This window comes from Python bivittatus, unplaced genomic scaffold (assembly GCF_059951505.1).
Source record: "Python bivittatus isolate LINGU-HERP-01145 unplaced genomic scaffold, Pbiv_v1 ctg000340_np1212, whole genome shotgun sequence".
Lineage (NCBI taxonomy): Eukaryota > Metazoa > Chordata > Lepidosauria > Squamata > Pythonidae > Python > Python bivittatus.
This window is the reverse complement of record NW_028277056.1, coordinates 20,765,517-20,787,658: the sequence shown is the minus strand read 5'-3', so window position 1 is coordinate 20,787,658 and position 22,142 is coordinate 20,765,517. Positions and strand designations below refer to the sequence as shown.

Below are 22,142 nucleotides of genomic sequence, written 5' to 3'. Positions count from 1 at the left end.
ATTGGCCTTTGGAAAGTATCACCAAACTGTTGAAGAGACTCTTCTGTAGTTTTGCTAGTTTTCTCTAGCCAGGTGCCTTCTAGACTATGTTAATCTTCAGTTCCCATGTTCTCCCAGATAGCATGGGCCTATGCTGGCTGGAGGATTATGGGAATGGAAATTCAACATATTTGGAGGTAACTGGGTTAAGGAAGAATACTGTAGATTTTGTTGAAAGATAGGGAAGCTTGTTTAAGAATAGATATTGTTAGAATCTCCTTGAGTTAATTATTTCTCTTTATTCCCCATCAGATAAGGTTACAAAGTCATCTTCCAATATGAAGATAATTTCTGGTTTCACAAATTGCATTGAGACACAATGTGGGGGGTGGGGGTGGGGTAGGGGTGGTCTGTTTGTTTTCTATTAAAGAGTATTATGTAAATCCAGGGGTTACACTTTATAAGCCGAGGTTTATGAACCAGCCCTCTATGGCTTGCTCAGCCAACATGGATAAAAGAAAATTAAGTATTATGATGAATAAACCCAGTATCTTCAGCAAATTAATTGGAAAGATAGCTAAGAAAATTAATTTAGCAATATGTATATGTCTTTTTGTAAATAAATCTGTGCTTAATGGAATTCACTGCCTATTAAGAAGGTTGCAGAGCAAAGCATAAGGTTCACTTTTGATAACAGTTGTGCAAAAGGAGAGTGAGACAGCAACTAATGTATCTTGGCTTTTTTCCAAAGTAATTTCAAATCATTATTACCATATATTTAGTGTCATACAATGCCTTATAGCTTCCATATTATTCAATATTAATGCCTATGTTAATATTAAAGCTAAGAGTAAACTTTCTTTAATGCTATGTTGATCTTGATAAAAGACAAAATAAAAAGTCAGTAATTTGAGGTAGAATGAAAACAGTATAACAGTCTTTGTAAGTATTAACAATTTGTAGCATAAATCTTAAACAACCCAATCTTCAGCCATGTTGTTTTCAAATAAGTTCTATAGAAATCAACGGTATTAATTGCTAAGTAATATATTACAAATTATTTCTAATTTTAACATTACAGTATTTATATTTAAGAAACAAGAAAATTCCTTCAAAGGGCTCTTACTTTATCATGGCTTTGGTGTATACCTATATAAAGCTATGGGATTTTTTGGTAATGTCTTAGCCGATGAAGAATTCTGGACAACTTGAAAACTTACATGATTTTTGTACCACTTTGATTAACCCTAATAAAGACATTGGACATAATACCATTATGTAATGTTCACACATTTTAAAGAGTAATTTAAATGAAGAATCACAAGATAGTTTTCCTAAACATTATTGTTTCTGGAAGTTTGATATGCAAATGAGCCTCTGCATATTATATTATATATGTATTATGCCATAATGTCTACCTTTTTGGTAAAGACCAGATTATTGAAATATAACAATGTCATAAGATCTTGCTCAAGAAACTTCTGTATCATCCTTTCCCTATCTGCTCCCCACCCCCCACCCCCAGTTTGTTGGAAGTACTGTATAACCATTGGGTTTTGCATCATTTGCATAAGTACATTTTAACATCTGATGGAAGTCTATAAGCTATGTCCTGATGCATGTGCCATAATTTTTCTCTTCTACCCAAGACTCTTTTGAGGACACCTGTGACTGTAATTGTTATAATTCCCAGTCAGCCTGGTCTTTATAAGAGGTGTAGTCATAACACACTAGAAGTACCAGATCAGAAAACACTACTTTATATTTTGGCCACATGCTGCTAGAAACTACTGAATAAATATCTCCTCTTTTTTTAAAAAAATGCACATATTTTGGTAAAATTGCCTAATAAAAGAAACATTTTATTAGTTTGTGAATTGGCCATTGGCTATCTACCCCATTTGCTATCAAGTATGATTGACTGTATATGTATAATGAAATAAAGTATAGAAATTGCATGGTATTTAAACCCTATTTAGAACAGCTTAAATCCTTTTATATGATTTTAAAGTATTTTTTGGCTTATTTGACTTATTCACCTTTGAAAAAAGGTTATTACTGATGATCAGTGGAAGAAGTTTCCATCCCAAGATGAAGAAAGAACAGATGCTCAAAAAGTCCCAACCAGAAGATGGGGTTCTGGAAAAAGATCTCGGCCTCGGCCCCTCTCAGATTATGGCCAGTTGGCAATTAGAAGTTTTTCCATTCCAGAAGATTCTGTTGCTGTGGATTCCCAGAAAATGGACTCTTTGGAGAATGACAGTGAGACCAAGCCTCCTCCTGTTAAATCAGAAACTTGTGCAGTAGCCAACCAAAAAACACAGAGAAGACGACCCATCTCTGTCATTGGTGCGGTCAGTTACTATGAGAATAATCAAACAGAAGAAATAACAGCTCTCCTTGCACAAGTAAGAAATAAAATTCACTCACTGAAAAACTCAATCAAAAGATCATCCTTCTTTCCTTCCCTGTTACCTTCAAGTTAGAACATAGCGGACACTCCTATTCCTTCTTTCTGCTTCTTCCAAATCATCATCACATATTTGTTCTTCTAAAAGCATGATATCAGATTAATTAACACTAGTGTATGGATAATTCTTGCTCTGTAATTATATACTGTGCTAACTTTTTCTTTCCCTGAACATTGATGCTTCTGTTTGAGATTTTAAGATATTTCTCTTTTACTGTGCCCTCTTGGCTCTGTAATAAGACAGTATGGATAATGTTGCATTATTAGAAAACTAACATGATATTTCAGAGTATGGGAGACATTTATGAACAGTAATTGAGGTATTGCACAGCAAATTTAATAAAATGGACAGGAGATTTACAAGAGACCCCCCATGATTGATAATATAAGGTGAAGTCTGGCCTAGATGGTTGGAATATGATCTATCATCATAACTATAAAGGTTTAAAAGCATAACAAATCTTTGTTATTATTTTAATGGCATCTTAATGTTTAATTATTGCAAATCAAAGACCTTGTTATCACTTGCATAATCTAAATAAGTAGATATATATCATCTAATTGAGTAGCTATATATTCATCTAAGTATTAAGCAAGAATTGCTTTGTGATCCTACCTATTACTTCTGTTTTGTTTTTCATTTCAAAATAAAAACCAAAGCCAGCAACCAACATTATCATAAAATCTTTTTGAAAAAGTCACAGTAATCTGATGTATCATTCACTTAGTTTGTGGGAATGAAGTTAGTTTGTTGGAGTTCATTCATCAAAAGTTGGCCTTTTGATTATGATCGAATACGTAATAAATAAATACAAATATGAAGGGCCTATTGACTTTTTTTTTAAAAAAAGAAACTACAAATCAAGTTAGATTATTGGAAGCTATACATTATTGTGTTATAATTCCAAGAAGGATTTTACTTAACTGTATTGATTTTGGCCATGCTTGGATGACAAGGGGCATAGTATAAACAACAGTTTATCTGCACATGTGCTCAAGAGCTCACAACCTCACCTGGCATAACTATAAGATATCCATCTGTGGGTTGTTTATAGGTCGTTGTGCTATCTCAATGAGACGTCATGGCATATATGGAGAGAAAAAGACAGAAATGTAGTAACACTCTTAGTTCTTGCAGGTGGAATAAGCCAGGCAGGCGATTTGCAGCTTTGCTGCTCATGAGGAAGAGCACCCAGGCCTGTTCACAATTAAAACATAGTTGGCTATAGCGAGTTATCTGAACATAGCCTTTGACTCAGTTATATGAAACACAAGCTGTAAAGGAATGAATCTGAAAAATATTGACTACGTTTTTATTTTCAAACATTCTGCAGTTTGAAAAGAAAGGGGTACATTTACATTTTTAGACATACATCCCAACCTTACTGTTCCACTTGGGATGGCACTTTTTGCAGATGTAACCAAAATGGGAAAAAGGAAAAATAATTTTTCACAGCAAGATACAGCCATTTCATTCACTCAGAATTTAAATTGTGAATGGATATGTACCATTATTTGTGATATGAAGTCTGTAAACATGTACACTTTTAGTCATGTGAGTGGTATACGTGGATTAGAGTGGTAGGGTTCATGTAAGTAAAAGCATACTTTACAATAACACTCACTGAATTCAGTAGAGGAATCGGTCTAGCGTAGGTTTCTGGCAGAGATTCCTTATTTAGATATTTTTTTCATTCTTTCAATATTTGCAAAGACAGGTTTTTTTTAAAAAAAATTCACAGATAAATATGGAAGTTTCACAAGTTATTTAATATTAACTTCCTTTATAGACAGCATTTTGTGTTAATAATGTAACACTGTTTATTAGGTGGTTAGAAAAAAGCTAGGCTATTATCTTTAAACTTCTTATTGTGGAAATATCACAAATATTGTTTCATTATTTTGTTACTTTTCTTAGCTTTCCAACAAGGTGGGCAATTTTCCTATATATGTGTGATTCACCCTCCTGCCCCCAGCACACTGTGTTCTCATAGGCAGTCTTCTACTAGTTTGTTGTTGTATTGCATACTTGCTGAATGTAAGCTTGAAGTAAATACAGTCTTACTACCAATGTTAGTAAAAGGAAGAGGGGTAAATATTTAAAGAAGAAATATATTATTTACTTTGAAAGGGAGAAAGTTATAATGCTTGTAAACAAATGTCTGAAAAACAATGTAAACTCCTTGTGGTTGCATAGGACCCACAAGAAAAATGGGACTCCTAGAGAGTTTTATAACTGAACTGTCTAGTTTTACTAGAATAGATGAGGCATTGTAAAGATGAAGGATTAAAAGAGATTTTGAAAGTTTTTGTAAAGATCATATTATTTTAAGAAAAAGAGAAAGGTAATCAGTTGTATGCAAGGAGTGAGGGAAGATGCACAAAAATACAAGGATATTTAAGTTGTGTTTTTATTTCATAGTCAGCTTTTAAAGAATCACCCGTGAGTGTAAGCTAGTAGAATGCCAGAAAGCAAAGCAAAATCCCTGGTTCGTGCTTGTTTCATTTGCTTGACAATTTAATTTAGAAGAAGGAAGCATTTCAGTTTCAAAGCCCTTCCAGACAAAGGAGCTGCTTGAAAGGCTGTGAAAGCCTGACAGAGGTTGTCAGAGCTTTAGCATTTAATGTGAAAAGTGCTTGCTGCTTCTTCATTAAGAGCAAATTAGTTAAAAAGAGCTAATAAGAAAAAATGGAAAGGAACACTTTCATTTTCACGGAAGGAGAGGCTTAGACATCTGTATGAAATACGTTAATTAAAGATTGCTTATATATAGTGTTCGATTTGCGAACAGAACTGGAAAAGGGCAGTTCACGAAAATCAAATGCTCTATCCCTGACGCATGGTGTCAGCCAAATCACAAACCAGGGCGTCTGTGGAGAAGGATAAAAAAAGTCAAGATGGTGACTGTGACCATGTGATCAAAGCCCCGTGGATGAGTAGGGGCAAGTCTTCAGCTGTGTGGTTGCAGTTGCCATCTTGACTTCTTTGACTCTCCCTGCAGAACCCCTTGTCATAAAGCAGTGTTGTCCAAACTTGGCCACTTTAAGATGAGTGGACTTCAACTCCCAGAATTCTCTCTCCATGCTGGCTAGGGAATTCTGGGAGTTGAAGTCCACTCATCTTAAAGTGGCCAAGTTTGGACAACACTGGTTTAAACTATACAAGTGCCACTAATTTCAACTAGAAGAGAAAAATGGCTGTCCTAAATCTCCCACTAAATTTAGTGAACATTAAATTTGGTTCTTTAGAATATGGACCATTTATTTATTATTTGAAATTATTATAGCCATCTAACTCTAACATATAGAGTGTGTGTGTGTGTATTTTAAATCCAACATCTTAAAATGTTAAATAGAAGATTATAGGTGGGTCATGCAAAAAAATGGTAAGTTCTATTGCTTTGCTTTGCTTCAGCAAACCGTAGCATTCTATGTTTTATTTCACATTATTCCTCTTTCTTATGCTTTCACATAGTCCCAAGAAATCAGGTAGCATGTATTTAGTTTTTTCTCTAAATTGTTTTTCCCCAAAATATATTCTGAACATCTGCGAGCCTTGGGCTTTTCCCAGACCCTCTGATATTTTCCATGTCTGCATGAATGACACTCTTGTATGTAAGCAATTATGTTCACCTCACAGTAGAAATAGAGATAGCAAAGGAACAGTATGTTGCAGCAAAAAATGTTTGGTCAATATTTCAGTTAGCCTGCAAGGTATGTTTTCAGGATTTTCTAATATATTACCTCTCTTCGCCATTTTTTCATTTCTTGTTCAACTGTCACTGAAAATTAATACTATAATTAATAATAATTAAATGTATAAGGCCACCTAATCACACGTAACTCAAGGTGGCATACAAAGAGAATTAAAAGTACATGATGACAATAAAATGAGTGGAACAGAAGTACCCAAGAACCATGCCTGGGGTATTAGAACAACTTAAACATCTAGGTATATTCCAGCAGGTTCACAAATTGCCCCAGCTGGAAGAGCCAAGTTTTTAAAGCTTTGCGAAAGGACAGCAGGGTCTGGACCATAGGAACTTTAGAGGAAGTGCTATTCTAGAAGGTAGGAATGGTGACGGAAGCACGCCTCCCATAGACAAGGGGACCCACAGCATGCCAACCCTGCCTTCAGTGGTCATTGAACAGACTTGATATTTCCAGGGCTATTTTTAAATTCCTTGCTATTTCCTCCCTTTAACTTTTCATGGAATATTCGGCAGACTTTATCTCTTTTGGATGTGGGCATGAATGTTGCTGTTTGATTATGTCAAGAATAGCATTTGGAGAATTCACTAGCGGTATAATAGATTATCAGTCTTGAAAATAACATGGAAGCCTAATGTGATTTGCAGTAAGACAGCTCTTTTTGCTTGTTTCAGCAACAACATTTCCAGATAAATATTGTTTCCTGCATGGCTGTAGTAAAAGATTTCTTTTTTGCCTTTTAGCCAGTGGCACGGCCTCCGGTACCAGCACATCAGGTTCCTCCCTACAAAGCAGTCTCAGCCAGATTCCGCCCCTTCGCCTTTTCTCAGAGCACACCCATTGGTCTGGATAAAGTTGGGTGTAAGCGTCAAATGAGAGCATCCAGCGGTGAGTTTCATTTGGCATGAAAGAAGTAAATATACCCGAGAATATTCAAAAGTTCTATTGGCTGTCAACACCCCACTTTGGAACTCACTTCTGTAGAAATTCCTCTTAGCACTGTCTTCTTCAAACTGATTTTCAATTTGAATTTTTTCTTCTGTACCCTCAGAATTAGAGTTTTAGAAGTTTGTGCTATTTTAATGTTTGTATGTTTGCTAAACCTCATTATTTAAAATGCTACTTTAATGATGTAGATTGTAGTTACAATTGCAAGGCTCTGTGTTCTTTTAGCAAGACAATTTTATTTTAAAAATGCAATGAAGTCATCTATGCTCCACATATGGTATTTTAGACTGGAGATTTAAATTCTTTTTACTAGATGCTACCAGATTGTCTTAAACTATGGGCTATTCTTAAGGGAATTTTAAGTAAAAAAATAAGGAAAATACCAGGTTACCAACCCCTATGTGTGTATGTTGTATGTGCATGTAGGTACATCTCTGTGTTCATATATACACACCTATATAAGCTATAGTGTGCGTATTAGGATAACATTACTATTCTATTCAAAATAGAAAAGATTGCTAGAATACTGTTTTGACTACAATTACATTACATTTACATAGGCATGCAAAATGAGTGTGGTTTAGTTTGGTGTTTCCAACCTACCAGTTTCCTTATTACATTATCTTTTTTCCTGCTGGAAATAAGCAGTCAGCACAATAATTTGTTTTTGAACAATAACAGCATACAAGTCATTTTACATATTCTTATATTCCTGGTTTCTTCTTGTTCTTCTTGTTTTTAGCTGCTAGTTGATGGATTGTGTGGAGTTCTTGGTGCTCTCTGAGCTTGGTTGTTCTCTTGCAGACATTTCATTACCCGACTAGGTAACATCATCAGTGCTAGTGAGTGTGGGGTTTGCTCCCTGTTTATATACAGTAGCTTGCCCTGCCAGTGTTGGTGGGAGTGTGGTTTTTCTTCTTGGTAGTTCCTTGATTAGGGTATTGTTTTCTGCTTGATTGTTTGTCTGGTGTTGATCCCTGCTTATCTGGGTGTTGGCTGCTGGAGAGGATGTATTCTGGTCTTTTAGTTTCCTTCTTAGCTTTTTTATTAACTCTTTTGAATGGTTTGTAAATGTGGTTTATCTTTTTGTGTCTATTGATGGCCGATATGTCTGAGTGCCAAGCTTCCAAGAATTCCCTAGTGATTTTGGATTTAGCTTGGTCTAGGATGTTCAGTTTCCCAGTTGAAGCTATGGTTGAGTCTGTCCATGTGTTGTGAGATTAAAGAGTTTTCCTTATGTCTTCTGACTGCTAGTTGGTGTTTATGGATGTGTTCTGCTAGTCTTCTGCCTGTCTGTCCTACATAGTGGCTGTTAAAGTCCTTACACTGTATGTTGTAGATGACTCCTGTTTTTTCTTCCTGGGCTACTGGGTTTTTTGGTTTACCTAAGATGTCTTGGGGGGCTTTAGTTGGTTTGTGTGATACGGTAATGCCATGTGGTTGTAATAGCCTGTTGGTTGTTTGTGAGATGTTTCTGATTTATGGCAGTGTTATCCTTTTCATAGCGTGTGTTGGTTGTGCTGTAGTGGGTTGGGTGGTCAGGCACTTTTTGATAAAGTTGTGTGAGTATCCATTTTGTTGGAAGATGTTGTATAGGCAGTGTTTCCTTTTTCTGGTGTTCTGGGTTGCTGCAGTGTGTTAGATGGATGGATTGTGGTCTATACACATGTGCACACTCATATACATATATTCCCATGCCTGCACGTATACATACAAATTCTTTATATACATATTACTCTGTTTCTGGGAGAAGAGATAGCAAGTGCACCCTCTTTCCATGTGTGATATTTCTGAAGACCGCAAAAAGATAATTGGTAGATTGAGAGGATTTCTCTAGTGGGAATGGGAAACTGTAGCACTAATGCTATGATGCTTCTGGCAGCTCACTAGTCAATTCTTTGTGGATTTTGGGGGACATTTAAGCAGCCTGTCAACCAGCCTTTTTGTAGGCCTCAGGAAAGGCTGTAGTGCTTCAAGTAGCTTGGCCATCAAGAGTGTGTGTCTTGGTAGTTAAAGTGGGTGAGTCCCCTCACTTCATTGTATTGCCATCTTTTATCTTTACCTTTTATGTTTTATTGATTTTATTGTAATTTCTTTGATTGTCATGAGCTGCCCAGAGTTGTTGAAAGTCAGGCGGCATACAAGTTTAAACAATAATAATAATAAAAATAAAAATAATAATACCACCAGCAGCAGCAGCAGCGAAAAAATCACTTATCAGTCAGTTGCAAAAAGCAGCTTTACTTGGAACAGCTTACATCCTACGATAATACCTTTAAAACCATCAAACAACATCTGCCTATCCCAGGTCCTTGGGAAGGATTCAGAAGGTAGATAAAAATGCCAAATCCAGTCTAAACATCTGGCTGACTGTGCGACTGATAATAATAGTCAGTACCAATATAGCTCTGTATACCAGATTCTGGGGGGAAAAAACCTTAAGAGGGCTGTATGCTTGGTGCTCCGTTTCCAAGAGGCATTTTTTACTTGTTACTTGATATGGGTGTGATATGCAAGAAGTACTACAACTTCTGGCTTACTTCTGCATGCTTTAATGAATCACTTAGGTCAAGCCAGGAATCTAAAGATGGAATTTGTTGTGTGTTAGATAGACTCTCATTGTAGTTCAACAGGGCTATTCTGAGTTCGGCTGATGTGAACCAATAGAAGGCAGTTTCCGTCACAACTAGGCTATTTCTTCCAAAAGATGGCAAAAAGCCGACGCTTGCAGGTGCCAAGTGTGGAAATTGCCACGTAATGCCCGACTGTTCATTTCCCATTTGAGTCAGCAAGGTCCAGGAAACCACATGACTTCTATGGGTATTTCAAAACTACAGAGTTGCCTCAAACATCTTTTGAGTAAGAAAACAATGTAAGCTGTGGGTGAGCTATAGTACAAGGGGGTGGGGTGTCTCACTTAAAAGATCAACATAATTAAGCTGCACTGAGGTTTTTTTCCCCCCTTTTTGAAAGCTCTGAGTTTTCCAAAGCATCAGAATACAGTCCAATTGCATTAAATTACTTTTTTTTGATAAAAGAATAGAATTTTCCTTTTTTGTTGGTTTCAAAAAGGAATGCCAAATACAGAAAGATACAGGGAAAATCGCTTAATGCGTCAGATCAGCGCAGTGCAGTTGCTGAAGAGATAAATTTTGACCTTGTGTTTGTAACTAGCATTGCTGTTCTTGTTCCATGCTCAACAACAGCTCTTCATAGATTCTTTCAAGTTCTGTGTAATGAATGTTGGTCAGCCCCTTGCTTTCCTCAGCTGTGGGAAAGTCCAGCTGCATGGATACTTGCTGCTAATTTCTGTATACTCCCCCGGATTTTTCATCTATCTTTGCCCTTCTGATTTAAGCTACATGGTTGCTAAGAAATAAGTCAGCAGGATACAAACCTAGTTTCTGTGCTTAAGGTTTGCACAGCTGCAGCATTTGGTGGCTTTTTAGGTTTTTGGCCACTTCTGGCTGCATCCAAGAAAACTGAATGCTTGCTTTCAGAAGAGTGAGCAAAGTACCTGTGTTTGTTTTAACTAAGCTGTATTTTCTCTCCTACCGTTTCCTCTCCAATCACTGTAACAGGTGGCAGTGAATTTTTGAAGTGTTTAAGAGAAAAGTTTATCACTGCCACCTGAAGAATACTGGGTGATGTCTGTAAATCCCAAGTGCCTGTGGAAGGAAATAAACAACAAAAAAGTAAATAAGGCCTTCATTGTAGATCCAGGCTTTGCAATGCTGTCCTTAGGAACGCTTTTCTAGGATCTATACAAATACAGGTAGTCCTCAACTTACAACCACAATTGGGACCAGAACTTCTGTTTCTAAATGTTGTGGTCATTGAGTCTCACCTGATTTTATAACCTTTTTTGCCACAGTTGTTAAGTGAATCACCACAGTCATTAAGCAAATCACGTGGTCATTAAGTGAATCTGATTTCCCTCATTGACTTTGCTTGTCGGAAGCCCCCCAGGAAGGTCGCAAATGGCAATCACATGGCCTTGGGACACTGCAACCATCATAAATACATGTTGATTGCCAAGTGCCCGAATTTTGATCACATGACCACAGGAACGCTGTGATGGTCATCACTGCAAGAACCAGTCATAAGTCACTTTTTTCAGTGCTGTCATAACCTCAAACTGTTGTTAAATGAATAGTCATAAGTTGAGGACTACCTGTATATATGTTTTGAAAACATTCTTCAGACCCTTAAACATCATTTCTGTTTATTAAATTCAAACATTGCTTTTATGTACTCATGCTTTAAACTGCATTTTAGTTTTTCTAGCTTTAGAATTTAAAAGGTATAATTCAAAAATTTACTTTCCCTGTTAGGCACACTGGAATCACATATTACTAAAGAATAGTATGTTAGATTGAGTTTTAAAAATTAAATTCTTATACTATTCTACTGAAGATTACTTAAATAATATGCTATTCATCCATTGAAAACAAGATCCCTGTTGTTTTAAGGTAACTTGTTTGTTAAAATCCATTTTTCACTGCATGATATATCCTCCTCCTTCAATAGTAGAGCTGATACTTTTTAAGAAGGAAAAATGTTCCACGACCAAGCTACCTTCTCTAAATTAAGGTTCTCTGTCTTTTTTAAAAAGTATATTTGTGTAGTTGTCCAACTACTAAAGCTGAACTGATAGCTTAATAAATCTCTCTTGCTGCTCCACAACGATATTCAACTATTCACAGGCTGAGTAGATGTTTCAGTTGTGGAGTGGCATTCTCCTTCATTAGCAATGCCGAACCCTAGCAATTGCCGCCATAGCTGCTGAACCTGGTGATCCAGAGCAGGCATCTCACAAAGCTAATTTCCAGAGATGGCGGGCCAAAATTCTAAGGGCAGATTCCACTGTGTAACCAGGACCAGACAGAAGGCAAATGTGCCATTAAAGGCAGATTGGGAGGAGCTGAAGTCCGAAGGCTAAAGTACGTTTGAAGCTGAGATCTAAGGCTGCAGATGTGATATGGGAAGGCCAGAAGCAGATGTAATCAGGCAGTTGTGACTATTTGAAACAGCAGATTGGAAAAGGGAACAGGAGAATAAGTTCTCACTGTGATATAATGCACTTCTATCTTGCTTTTTAGACTATAAAGATTTTCACAGTGGTGTATGTACAGTTGGTGACAAAAATAGTCTTGCATGTAGGCTTATACAATTTAGAAATCATGTCACAAAAGGAAAAGAGGATGGCAAGAGAAGAGGAAGACGGCAGGTTCAGGCCCAATTTTTCACGTTAAATAGCAGTTCTTATGGAATGGCCAGCTGGATTGATTTCAGGGAGAGGAGAAGCTAATGGAGCTGGTTTTTCAGCAGGCAGAGAGAACAGCTTTATTTACTGCCCCATCTCTCTGCTGCTGGTAACTGACAAAAATTGCTGGTTCCTAATGGCAGCTTGATAGAATTAGTCTTTTGCCACTACTAAAGAGAAGTTGTGTGGGCTGAGGAACCAACTCTTTTATACCCCTTGCTTAAAATAGGTTTGAACTGAGAGTCAGCTGATATACGTTTGTGCAACTAATCCTGCTGACGTAGAAGCTCCCTTGGCCCATGGGATTTAATTTACCAAGCTAGTAAGCTGGTGGTCCAATACAGCTGCTGAAATCCTAGTCTGAAGAGCAATTTTACATTATCCAATAATGCAACGTTTGTACATTTTGTATCAAGTGAATTATAATAATAATTATGATTATTTTGTAAATGCTGTGGAGACAAATGTAGCTCTTCAGCATTTGGGGAAGGGAGGATGAAGGTTTTTGTTTTATTTTAAAAAAGGATAGATCTGAATGCCCAGTGAAAGTCTCCATCATCATCATCATCATCATCATCATCATCGCTGGTTGCAATAAGGAAAGAATTGGCTAGGCTTGCATTATGTGGAAGAATGCTGCGTGAGCACAATTTGTCCGTATCGCTTTTTTCCTTTCATAACTTCCTCCATAAGGGTTCCCTGTGATGTCACTGAAGGCACTAACCTCACAGCTACACGTTCAGAGAGTGAGCTGTCATTTTAAAGTAGAGTTTGGCTGAAATGCAGCAACAGAAGCTCAAAGCAATGAATAAGCTATTTCAGCATTCCCAATAGCTTGAAGCTTCCACGTCCTTTGATGAATTTTATTTACGGATTAAAAAGGATTCTTGGTTTGAATGCAAACCGAGTGCATGGTGAAGGATCTGTTTCTGGATAGCAGGATGGTAGCCAGAGGGGATATTACCCGGTTTTGGAGCCTGGAAAGCCTTCAGATAGGTATGTTGATGTAGGAAATGAGCTCCATTTGTTCTTGGTGGCATTTGGGTTTAAACTGTTTAAAAATGGGTCTGGACTTGGTTGTAAAACATGTTTTAACTGGAAAGCCTAGTACAGTAGTGGGACTAAAAATACGGAAATGACTTCACTGTTGCTTTTAATTTGGATGTTCCATTAGAGAGATAAAAATTGCACATTCATGTCTGCATATTTATTTTAGGCAGTAAACAATGGAATAATAGTTACAGGGAACAAGAAGTAATAAACTAGCAATACAGAAAGCTGATTTCAGTGGATGAATGAGCTCCAACTTATGTTACCTTCTTAATGGGTATCTGCTTTAAAATTTACCCTCGCTGCAAAGATAGACAATTAAATCTTCTAAATGTAGTATTAGGCTGGAAACCGATATTGGATCTTAATGAAAATGGCTTTCAAATGCGTATTGCATTTCTGTAACTTCATCAACTTTTTATCTCTGTTCCTCCTGTTTTTAGGAATATTTCCTCTGTTGTGATTGTGATTAATGGAATAATTTATTCTAATTACTCTTCACTTTTTTATTTATTCTAAATAAGAGTAGTTGAAGAACTGAGGCCAGGTGTTAGTCTAAAGTTTTTAGGAGGACAGATCTAATCTACTTCAAAGTATCCATAAGATAAATATTTCAGTAGGTTTTGTACAGCTTTAAAAATTAAGTCTCCTGAAATACAGATCCTTGAAAAGATTAGAACTTGTAGTAGCAAAAGTAGAAAGGATATAATTTGGTGGGTCACTATTTATCACGCACTATTTCTGGGAGAACTTTTTGGCATGACCGACGTAAGGTACTAAAATTTATGGGAGAGCAGAAGAATCTGTGCTGAAAGGATAGTAATGTGGGTGCCTTTTTCTCTAGCTCATGGGGGCAATACTGAAAAGGTTCTCTTTTACAACCGCTCTCCAAACTTTGAAGTGGGGGTCGCTCAGAGGATGACCAAAAGTCACTCTGCATAGTGGGAAGCCTGGGGCACTTTCACTATCCTGAACTATAATTCTCAGATCTCCCAGCCAACATAACCAATAGGGAAGTTGTAGTTCAGCAGCATCTAGAGGGCCATAGGCCTTTTAACCTTCTTTAAGGCATGGGTAGGCAGACATTTTGGGAAAAGATGTAATGCTGCTATCTATATAATTAATTGATTAAGATATTTACACCTTGCTGTTCATTGGTTCTCAGATTTTGTTTCAAAAATGGGAAAGTGGGGCCTACTCTCAGTTGATCTATGCATTATGGGAAAATATGTAATCAACTGCGCTGATAGAATCCTGGACCACATACTGTAACAACATCCTTCTTATAATAGGACAAAACATTAAATTGGGAAGGAGGACATGCTTCGTTAATGGGGGAGGGGGGGTTCAGAAATGAGATTTCTTCCATTATTCCTAATTATGCATTGTCAGGTCTGTACAGTCTTTCAGAAGCCTGATGAGGAAGCTCCATAAGCTTCTGTATTATTATGTATCATCCAAAGGGAGAACGTGATGGTGGTTACCTCAAACAGAATGAAGGTTCAAAGTTTTACCAGCTCATGTCTTATATTCATTATTAGGTCTTGATAGTTTTGGGGATTTAAAGTCAACAAGGTGCTCCAGTGCACATGGGAACAGGCATATAGTGCCTGACTGCAAGTACTTAAAACTTAAAGCTTTTTTCCCCAGGATTGTAATGCACTTGCAGAGGCAGGTGCATGATCACAGGAAAAGACACGGCTGCTTTAAGGAGTTGCAGATGGGGGTTATGTCAGCAGTTCTGCATGTTCAGAAGTACCTTTTTGTCTTTGAATCCATATCACTGCCCAGCCCTACCAGTAATGAATTCATTCTCAGAGTGTTGATACTTATAAGCAAGAAAATGGTATCTACAAGCTTGGGACAAAAAGCAAAAAAGGGGTAGGGGGACATTCTGAAATAGCTTGAAAAGATTTGAGTATGCTTGACAGACATGGAATGGCGACTGACTGCTAGAGAGGGAAGTGTGGGTAAGCAGCATGGAATAGGATATCCCGAATGAAGACCTGGCTGGCTGGCTGGAATACTGAATAATGTGTTCCCCACAGTCCTTATATTTCAGTTCCCATTTGTTTTGCAGGATCCTATAGGTACCTACTATACAGTCAATTCTTTTCCTTTCCTTAACCATGTCTTTTAGCAGTTTTTTTTCCTATTGTAGTAGGTTGTTTTTACTGTCCGTGCAAGTGGTTATGAGAAATAAAAAATCAGAATGCTGTGCCATTTTATGAAAATGGTTTTTTTAAAACAAATATGCCATGGGCACTGGGTTTGACAATACCTAATTCCTCAGAATGTCCCTTTCCCACCAGGTGCTGCAGATGGTGATGCTGAATCTCCAGCTTTAGTCGATGATAATGGCAGTGAGGAGGATTACAGCTATGAGGAACTCTGCCGTGCTAACCCTAGGTACTTGCAGCCTGGAGGCGAGCAGCTAGCTGTCAATGAGGTAAAGAGATATATTTAAAAAATCCCCTCTCACCCCTATGGGTGGTACGTGTCTTCCTCAATCTCGGGTCCCCTACCAGAGGCCTGGGAGTTTGAGAATTCAGTGCAATATCTTAGCTGTTCCCACCACTGCATTCTTCTGGACAGAGAGCTCTGATGTTCCTGGGATCTGTTGGAGCCATTCTCCCAGCTTAGGACTCACAGCCCCCAGTACTCCTACCACCACTAGGACCACTTTGGCCTTTACTTTCCACATCCTCTCTAGTTCCTGCTTCAGGCCTGGTACTTCTTCAGCTTCTTATACTTCGTCTTCCTGATGTTGCTGTCACTTGGCACTGCTACATCTATCACCACTGCTGTCTTCTGGTCCTTGTCTACTATCACGATGCCTGGTTGATTGGCCAGTACCTGACTGTCCATCTGGATCTGGAAGTCCCACAGGATCTTAGCCCTGTTATTTTCCATGATTTTCTGTGAGATCTCCCATCTGGACTTGGGAGGGTCTAGTCCATACACTGTGCAGAGGTTCCTGTACACAATGCCAACTTTTTGGTTGCACTATTCAGTGTATGCTGTTCCTGCCTGCATCTTACAACCTGCCACTATGTGTTGGACTGTCTCTGAGGCCTCTCTGCACAGTCTGAACCTCGGGTCCTGTCTAGTGTGGCTTCTGTGGATCTGGTGCTTAATGCCTGTTCTTGTGCTGCTATGATCAGTGCCTCAATGCTGTCTTTTAGTCCAACTCTTTCCAGCCACTGGTAGGATTTCTCAATCTCAGCCACCTCGGCTATCTGTCAGTGGTACATCCCATGCAGGGTCTTATCTTGCCATGGCACTTCCTCTGCTTGAACTTTCTCCCATGTTTGCTGCTGCTGCCTCAGACATTCTCTCAGCAGCTCATCTTTGGGTGCCATCTTACTGATGTGCTCCTGGATGCTCTGGGTTTCATCCAGGCTATGATGCCTGATAGGACTTTCCATGTTGTGGGGAGGCGGATTATTGGCCAGTAGTTGGATGGTGTGTTCCCTTGTGGGGGTCTTTCATGATCAGCACTGTCCTTCCTTGCGTTAGCCAGTCTGGGTAGGAGCCTGGTGCTAGCAGCTGATTCATCTGTGCTGCTAGGCATTCATGCGCTGCTGTTAGTTTCTTTAGCCAGTAGGTATGGATCATGTCCAGACCAGGTGCTGTCCAGCTCTTCAAGTTCTTGACCTGCTGTTGGATGTCTGCTACTGTGATGGTGACTGGTTCCTGTTCTGGGAGATTGCTGTGGTCTGCTTTCAGGTCCTGCAGCCACTTTGCACTGGTGTTATGTGTCTTCTCTTTCTCCCATATATTCTTCCAGTACTGTTCAGTTTCTGGTATAGGTGGCTCTGCTGTTACTCTGTTGTTGCATTACAGTTGGGAATACACCTTGGGTGGTTCTTTGGAGAACAGGACATTTATCTTCTTTGCCTCTGCTTCTCTAATGTATCTCCTTAGCCTGATAGCCAGTGCCGTGAGCCTTTGTTCAGCAGTCGCTAGGGCTTCAGATGGAATCAGGCCCTTGTATTTTTTCAATAGCTGAGTCTTATCCGTAATCTCCACACCCTTCTGTAGTTCCACCAGCTGACTAACTTCTCTCCAACTTGCCTTAATCTTAACCTCCAACCTCATTTTCTGGGAGGGTTATGTACTGCTGTTCTTCTTGATCATGTAGCCAAGCATCTCCAGGATTACAGCAACTGTAGCATATACCAGTTCATTGGTTTGAGTTATGGTGGTATTAGGGATTGTCGTGAGAGCTCTATTGGCATCTTCTAGCATACTGTCTGATAATACTTCTCCACTGAGCCTTGGTAGTCGGTCTCAAGGGTTGACTATAGCTAGTTTATCCATGTTCTTATGCCTCATATCAGCTGCTGTGCTCTGTAATGGAGGGGGTGGCAGTGATGTTCCAACTTCAGATGTTGGCTGCACATCCAGTTATTCTTCCAGGTCTGCTTGAGTCTGGAATGTAATGTGGAGTTGGTCTATCTCAAGTTGTGACAGCCGCTTCCTCTTTGCTATATTGAAGCGTTGGGTAACTAGCTGTTTCTCAGTTCATGTGTATGTAGGTCTTCTGTCCATCCATAGTTTCCTTATACATTTCATATACCCCCTCTTATTAGGTCTACTGTTGTAGTAGCATTCCATAAATTCCAGGTTCTCTTGTCTCGTTCATGTATGGTTTGCCCTGGTTCCCCAACATCTGACATGGACCTTGTTAATCCGGGCAATGTCCGAGCTGGTATGACTCTCTTAGTTTGTGTCACTCTCATATCTGAGGTAGGCAGGTGAAGTGTTAGGGGGTCTTTGCCCAAGGACCCCTACTGGTAAGGTAGGTATCAGCTGGGATTCGAACCCTGATCTCCTACATCAAAGGGCAGTACTCTAACCCCTACACTATCCAGCCACTCATATATATATTTATATTTTCATATAAATCTTTTTAGTCAACTAGATTAGGTTTTCATTTCCATAGAATGACCATTAGAGCTTTGTGTCCAAAATCTGCACTTTGTTTATTCTATTTTACTGAAAATTTCCAGCCTTGTAATTTCCAGTCATTGCAACAGAAGACATGCAAAAAGTTCCACATTTTTGTCACTGCAGTGACTGCTTATATTCACCCTTTGTACTTAGCAAGATCTTTTTATTTTAACAAAATGTTTTTGTTGCAGCTGATAAGTGATGGGAATGTGGTCTATGCAGAGGCTCTCTGGGATCACGTGACCATGGATGATCAGGAATTAGCCTTCAAAGCTGGAGAAGTCATCCAAGTCCTTGAAGCTTCCAACAAAGATTGGTGGTGGGGAAGAAATGAAGACAAGGAAGCCTGGTTTCCAGCCAGCTTTGTCAGGGTGAGTGAAGCAAGTTCTCTCTACCTTTTAAGCACCTGTTCAACCTTGGAGATCTGGTTAAATTCTGCACTGCTTCCTTTCCCACAAAGGCATCTAGACTGCAGTGATTCATTGGATTATTTTCATTTTTAATACTTTAGCTTCACTTAATCCCATTTATGAAAATCATCATTCTCCTCCTCTTGTGTTTCCTTCTGTTTGCTTGTCCTGCATACAGGAATAGTCTTTCTTGAATTGAGTTCAGCTCTTGACTAAATGGACATCTCCATGTAATTTTATGACAATAATGCAGATGTGTTTGTCATTGCCTTCCTCTGAGGTGTTTTTTCAGCTTCCCAATCTAGGATATGCACCTGAATTTGTTTGTTTGTTTGTTTCAAAGGATTTGCATAGCTGCTCATATTGTAGCAACAACTCTGGGCAGTGCACAAAACAGTAAAAACATCAATACCCTCCAAATTATAAAATAAAATTCTGTAAAAACGTATTGCACCCCAGGGCAGCACTCTCCCATACATCTACACACCATCTTGCTGGGCTTTACCCTTGCTCTACCCCATTGCTTGCAGGAAGAGACAGCTCTTCAAGGCCTTCCAGAAGGCAAGGAGAATGGGAGCCTGCCAGAACTCTGGGGGAAGGGTGTTCCACAGGGCAGGGGCCTCTACAGAGAAGGCGTGCTTCCTAGGTCCCACTAGATGACAACATTTAAGGGAAGGGACCTGGAGTGCACCCACCCTATCTGACTTAGTGGGATGGGCAGAAACCCTCAGGGAGAGGCAGTCCTGCAAGTAACCCGGTCCCATGCCATTTAGAGCTTTGAAGGTGATAACCAGCACCTTGAATTGCACCTGGAAAGAAACTGAAAGCCAGTGCAGCTTGCACAGCAGTGGTGTAATATGGAGAAAATTGGAACACCCAGAACTGCATGCGCTGCTGCATTCTGCACCAGTTACAGCGTCCAGGCACTGGGCCAGCACTGGGATAGCATCACTTAGTCAGGGGTGGAGGTGTATTATTATTATCAGCATAAGCAGAGACCAAAGTCAGCTATGTCCTTCCATTCCCAAATATTATTTTCCTTGTGTGCAGGCATTTAATCTTCCAAATTGCTGATTCTTGAGGATATTATTTTTTCTTCTGCTTGCAGCATAAATAAGTAATGATTTCAAAAAGCATATTGTAAAGGCTAAATAGGTAATATAAAGGTTAAGAGGTTCTTCTGTTGACAATAAGCTGCTATTAATTGAAACTACTCTTGAGATCACTTGTTATCTTACTAGTTACACTGCAGCTTCTCCATACTCATTTTAAGCTGACAATAACTAAAACAACAGGTGGGCAACCTGTGACTCTGGACCACAGGGAACTCCTATTTTATAGCCCTGGAGTCCTCTAAAATCATCCCATAGAAATTTGAAATACTCAGTTTTCAAACAGTTTTAGAGGGTTTTGTTTTGTTTTTATGTATTTGCTTCTCAGATTTCAAGAGGGCCCAGGTCCAAAAAGACACTGGATAACTTACAAAGTTAAAAGAATACATAATATAAAAAGGAAAACATGACCAATTTGGCATGATTGCTGTAAGATGAGTGACCTGTGCTTTGAAAGAGGTTTAAAAATAGTAAAAGAAGGATTTTAAGAATAACAAGATAAATATGGACCTTTTGTCATTGAATAATAAGGGAGTTAGAGACAAGTCAGTCTTGAGTATCATACTGAGGACTTCTGAAGATAAATCACAATGAATTTCAATATAGTTTTAATTCCTGTAAGAATATGGAGAATTGGATACTTCCTTATGCTAGATTTTGTTTGCTCATTTTAGCATGCTATTACATATACTATGTAGTTAGATTGCCTAATAACTCAAATTCTGGGCAACATACAAACAAAATTAAATTCATAAGACAGTAAAATAGTGGGGAAAACTGTATAATAACGCCAAGATAAAATAAGCAATAAGGATAGAGGCAACATAAAAATCACTATGAAGCATGCAGCAAAATAGTGCAGATATCTAAAAACAGTAAAGTGCTCATTAATGCCTTAGAAAATAAAAATACCTTTCTTCACTTGGCACTAAAAAGACTATAGCATGGATACCAGGTGGGATTCTCTATGGAGGGCATTCAGAAACAGGGTAACACAACTGAAAAGTCCCCACCATGTTATTTGACATGGTTATCTGTGGGGAACCTTTGACAGAGATTGTAGAATTCTGGTAATGGATGTTGGAGATAATTCTAGCTATACCTAGGCAAGGTACTTAAAACAATTTAAGTACTGTACCTTGCCCTATTACTTCTGACATTATGTTTCTAGAATGGGGTTAGTTATAGGTATAGTTTTTCAACTCAGTTGCTTTACTTCCTTTTTTCTTTTCCTTCCAGCTACGAGTCAATCAAGAAGAACTTGCAGAATACTGTGGTGACCTCCAAGACGAAGAACCAAACGTAGATCCTGAAAAGCATCGCCAAAAAATAGCAGAAAACAAGGATCAGATGAGAACCAATGTAATTCAGGAAATAATGAATACAGAGAGGATTTATATCAAACACCTCAAGGACATCTGTGAGGTAAGCTACAAAATGTAAGAACAGAGGAGAAAAGAAATCCAACTTTGGCTTGGATAGTCTATGAACCATCCCAAACAGTGATGTTGCTCTTAATGAACAACACCATCATTAAACTCTGAAGAGCTCTCTGGACTGTTCCTTTCTTTTCCTGTGACGAGATTTAGGCTGATTCACACATCCGAATTGCCCCAGTGCAAGTATGGGCTACTAACCATACTGTACTTCTATCCTTTTCTTGCCTCCCAACCCACTGGGGAGGCAACCTTCACCTGTCTTTTCCTGCCACGTATCAAATTAGTGTTTGATATGTAGCAGGAAATTGTGATGGCTGAAGTGACAGAAATAACAATAAAACTCAGATGTTTTATTTGTTTATTTCCTGGTCCACTGGTGGAGACCTTAGACAAGAAGGTGCCAATTACAAGGGTGAGTCACCTGCTTAGGTTTATACCAAAGGTCTGTTAATAGAAACCACATGGCACAGGGCCTTTCCTGGCATGGAGGGGAGGGATAATGAAGCAAGAGAAGCCCCAGCAAAGGTTATGTGGTATGCACAGTCCAGACAGAACACCAGGCCATTACTGTGAACAACGTAGAGGAAGGGATTTCATTTCCAGCAGGTCTATATATAGGAGTCGAGCAACATAAAACTGCTGTGTGGAGAAAACAGAGAAAAAACAGGAGAAAGTGACAGGAAAAGGCAAAATGGGCAAAGACAAGGAAGGAACTAATAAGTCAGTGTCATGATAACAAATCTCTGTAATAACATTTGAAGAAATCTTTTTGTGTTTTTCACAATAAAGGTGGTTTGTGAT

The 22,142-nt window shown here is 38.7% G+C and overlaps 1 protein-coding gene across 5 annotated transcripts in view; it reads left to right on the top strand.

The window, feature by feature from the left end:
• SPATA13 (spermatogenesis associated 13) overlaps nucleotides 1–22,142 on the top strand; it is an 86,673-nt gene that overhangs the window by 48,959 nt on the left and 15,572 nt on the right. For 3 of the 5 annotated variants that reach the window (XM_088140677.1, XM_025177734.2, XM_015891479.3), the window contains 5 exons: nucleotides 2,031–2,387; nucleotides 6,904–7,048; nucleotides 15,737–15,873; nucleotides 18,572–18,751; nucleotides 21,142–21,327. In XM_088140677.1, coding sequence (XP_087996803.1) covers nucleotides 2,031–2,387; nucleotides 6,904–7,048; nucleotides 15,737–15,873; nucleotides 18,572–18,751; nucleotides 21,142–21,327 — 1,005 coding nt within the window. Of the gene's footprint in view, nucleotides 1–2,030; nucleotides 2,388–6,903; nucleotides 7,049–13,165; nucleotides 13,371–15,736; nucleotides 15,874–18,571; nucleotides 18,752–21,141; nucleotides 21,328–22,142 lie in introns of those variants that run through there. The other 2 variants (XM_025177736.2, XM_007422523.4) reach the window with 2 other exon arrangements.